We start from the raw sequence: 3,135 nt of genomic DNA, 5'->3' as shown, positions 1-3,135 counted from the left end.
AAAGGATTTTGGGAGTTTGATGGTACAAAATCCTGAGGACAGTTCTTTAAATAAAATCTCCTCAATTCAAACTCCTCTCCTCCTATACTTACTTATGAGAATCAGAGAAATCGAGCAGTGTGAAGAAGAAGAGGTGGGAATGACCCCCGGATGTGGCCAGAACCAAAGCTGTGCATCCCCCATCCCTGTGGCCAGTGCTTACATCCCCCGCCGTGGCCCCATGCCCAAGAGAAAGGCTGAAGGGGAGGCTAAAGGAGATACATCCAAGGTGAAGGATGAGCCACAGGGAAGATCTGCAAGGTTATCTCCTAAACCTACTCCTCCCAAGCCAGAGCCCAAGCCTAAAAAGACCCCTACAAAGAAGGGAAAGAAGGCACCCAAAGGGAAAAAGGGGAAAGCTGATGCTGGCAAGGATGGAAATAACCCTGCAGAAAATGGAGATGCCAAAACAGACCAGGCACAGAAAGCTGAAGGTGCTGGAGATGCCAAGTGAAGTGTGTGCATTTTTGTTAACTGTGTACTTCTGATGACTGTACAGTTTGAAATACTATTTTTTATCAAGTTTCATAAAAATGCAGAATTTTGTTTTACTTTTTTTTAAAGCTATGTTGTTAGCACACAGAACACTTCATTGTCGTCTTGGGGGAAGGGCATGTGTCACTAATAGAATATCTCCAAAGCTAGAATGATCACAAGGGGAAAAACACCATTCCCTTCTAGTTTTGAGAAACTTCCGCTTGGCTCCCAGGAGGATGGATTCCTTGATGTTGACACACATGAGCCACGTTGGTGGTGTGGAAAAACTAAAATTCATTTTTTTTGTAATGTCCTCTTCTCCCTCTCTGCCTTCAACATAGACTTGACTCCCTTAAACCCAGAGACCTGTTGGAACCTGACCCCAAGAAATGGTTCCCAGTGTCAGGCAATCTGGACTTTACAGTGTCACCACTGAGATGATGTCCCTCAAAAGAGTTCCTTTTTTTAAGCTTGTGGATCTTCAGATTGATAATTCTGCCATTTTCATTGCATTTCCTGAAAGTCAAGGTCGGCTTGTGAAAAGTTGTTAAACAACATGCTAAATGTGAACTGCCAACCCCCACTCTAAACTTTCCCTGCTCAGAGCATCACATGAAGACTTCATTGGGTTTTATAGTGGTTTTCTGATTTTGGTAGTCCATTGAAGAAGGGAGTTTGAAAGTTGTTGTATCCTGTTAACGATCGTCCGCCCATGTCCTGCCTGAAATACCATGATTGTTTATGAAAAGTATCTTTAATAAAGGTGGATACAGTTTGGACTAGAAAAACAAAAAGAGAGAATCAGAGAAATTGATCAATATCTCATTAGGACTTCTTTACCATATAACATAACAAGGTTTAAGAAGTATCCTTTTAGCCACATACTTTAAAGCCAACATATTCCTATTTTCTGGAGGGTATTTCATAGTTCCTTTCTCTCCTTTGAGTCATCAGGTTTAAATGGAAAGACCACCTGAGTGGGAGCTGTGGGATGGAGCTGTCAATTCTGGCTCTGTTACTTGAGACTAAGTCATTTCATTTCTTTTACCTTATATCTGACAAAAGTTGAAGTTTGAGACAATGAATGAGACTGTGTATATGTGAAATTTTAGAACTCCAGTGAAAAAGAATTCAGTGGCTTCAAAGGAATTTAATTTTAAATCAAAATCAATTATTCAAGCAATCTCTTAGGAGGCTGGCTAAGTATCAAATGTGTATGTAAAATTTGTTAATTTTTTTCTTTATTTTTACATATATTTTGTAGTTTATTCATCCTCTGACACTATAAATAATCTTTAGAAAGAATAATTTAAAAAATAACATTAAAAAGGTGTTAGGGATGAAAGAAGTTATGATGATATCTGTTAATAAAAGGCAAAATTTACAATGACTAATCAGTTGCGTTGATAAAATAAATGATGTAAAAATATATTTTATCTAATACAATTATTGAGCTATAAAATTTACTGAGGCTATTATCTTATAGGTTTATTTTATTGGAATGATAAAAATAAAAATAAATCCATACATTTTTGGTTTAGAAATTACTGAAATGAAACTTTCTACCATTTAATTACATCTTTCAAAGGACTATATAATCTCTTAATTGCCGTGAGCTTCTCTTTTATCCTAGTAATTGGCATTCATGCACATTGCATTCATATTAAATTTTTCATGTCAGAAAGTAAGACTGACTGCTGAATTAGATGCTTTCCAAAAGTAAAGCTTCTGCTCTTTTAGTTTATGATATATAAATCACATTGAATATCCCATCAAATATCACGCTTTGATGGGGCTAATCTATATGTTAATGATTTCTCTATTTTCTGTGATATCCTGGCCCTTTCATTTACTTAATACATTGTACTTGTGCAGTTTATATTGTTTAAAAAGGAAATGTGCACGTTAGTGAAAGGGACAGCATACTCTTTGATGACAGGGTAATTACATTCTGTAAAATTTGTGTTTAAATGCTATTAATACATTCAAATTAGGTTAAAAAGCTCCTTTGAAAAGGGGTTTGTCTGTAATAGCAAGACTTTGTATAGAAACTGCAAACAAATCACAACATGGGCATAAGAGAGGAGTAAGTACTCTGTATAAAACTATTGCATGGGAACTAGATGGGGTTTATTGTATTTTAACAATCGAAGAAGACAAGCTCAGAGATTTTAGATAATATGTTTAGCTAGCTAACTATACTATAAACACAATTCCATATCCAGAATAGTAAAGCCTCAGGGATTTTCCAAAATCTCTTCACAGTTGAACAGATACAAGGCAGGTATATAAGAAATAAGGTGGCAAAGAGAGCTGCTGGGTCATTATGAAGAACCTTCCCTTTCTGGAAGCGTGTAATGTAAAAAAAGGCACAGGCAATAAGAAAATGAGGCATAAGAAAATGAACTGAGTCAAAGAGACTTTTCAGTAAACCAGTCATTGAAACTCAAGGTAGGTCTTTATCTTAGAAATCAATGATATAGACTACTAAATAGAATGCCCAAGTTTAATCTACACCTTATTTCTATGTGTACTCTCTTGGTTGAGCTAATTTCAAGGTTTTTTTTAAAGATTTTATTTATGAGAGACATACACAGAGAGAGGGAGAGGGAGAGACAG

The 3,135-nt window shown here is 36.1% G+C and overlaps 1 protein-coding gene across 1 annotated transcript; it reads left to right on the top strand.

Annotated features, from left to right (window-relative positions):
* Window positions 1–220: 220 nt before the first annotated feature.
* On the top strand, window positions 221–555 carry LOC112642701 (non-histone chromosomal protein HMG-17-like). The gene has a single exon (XM_035702291.2). It carries the CDS (start codon window positions 221–223, stop codon window positions 491–493), a length of 273 nt encoding a protein of 90 aa, XP_035558184.1. The 3' UTR covers window positions 494–555.
* Window positions 556–3,135: the final 2,580 nt, after the last annotated feature.

Source organism: Canis lupus, chromosome 19 (assembly GCF_003254725.2).
Source record: "Canis lupus dingo isolate Sandy chromosome 19, ASM325472v2, whole genome shotgun sequence".
In the NCBI taxonomy this organism is placed as follows: domain Eukaryota; kingdom Metazoa; phylum Chordata; class Mammalia; order Carnivora; family Canidae; genus Canis; species Canis lupus.
This window is presented reverse-complemented; position numbering and strand designations above follow the sequence as displayed.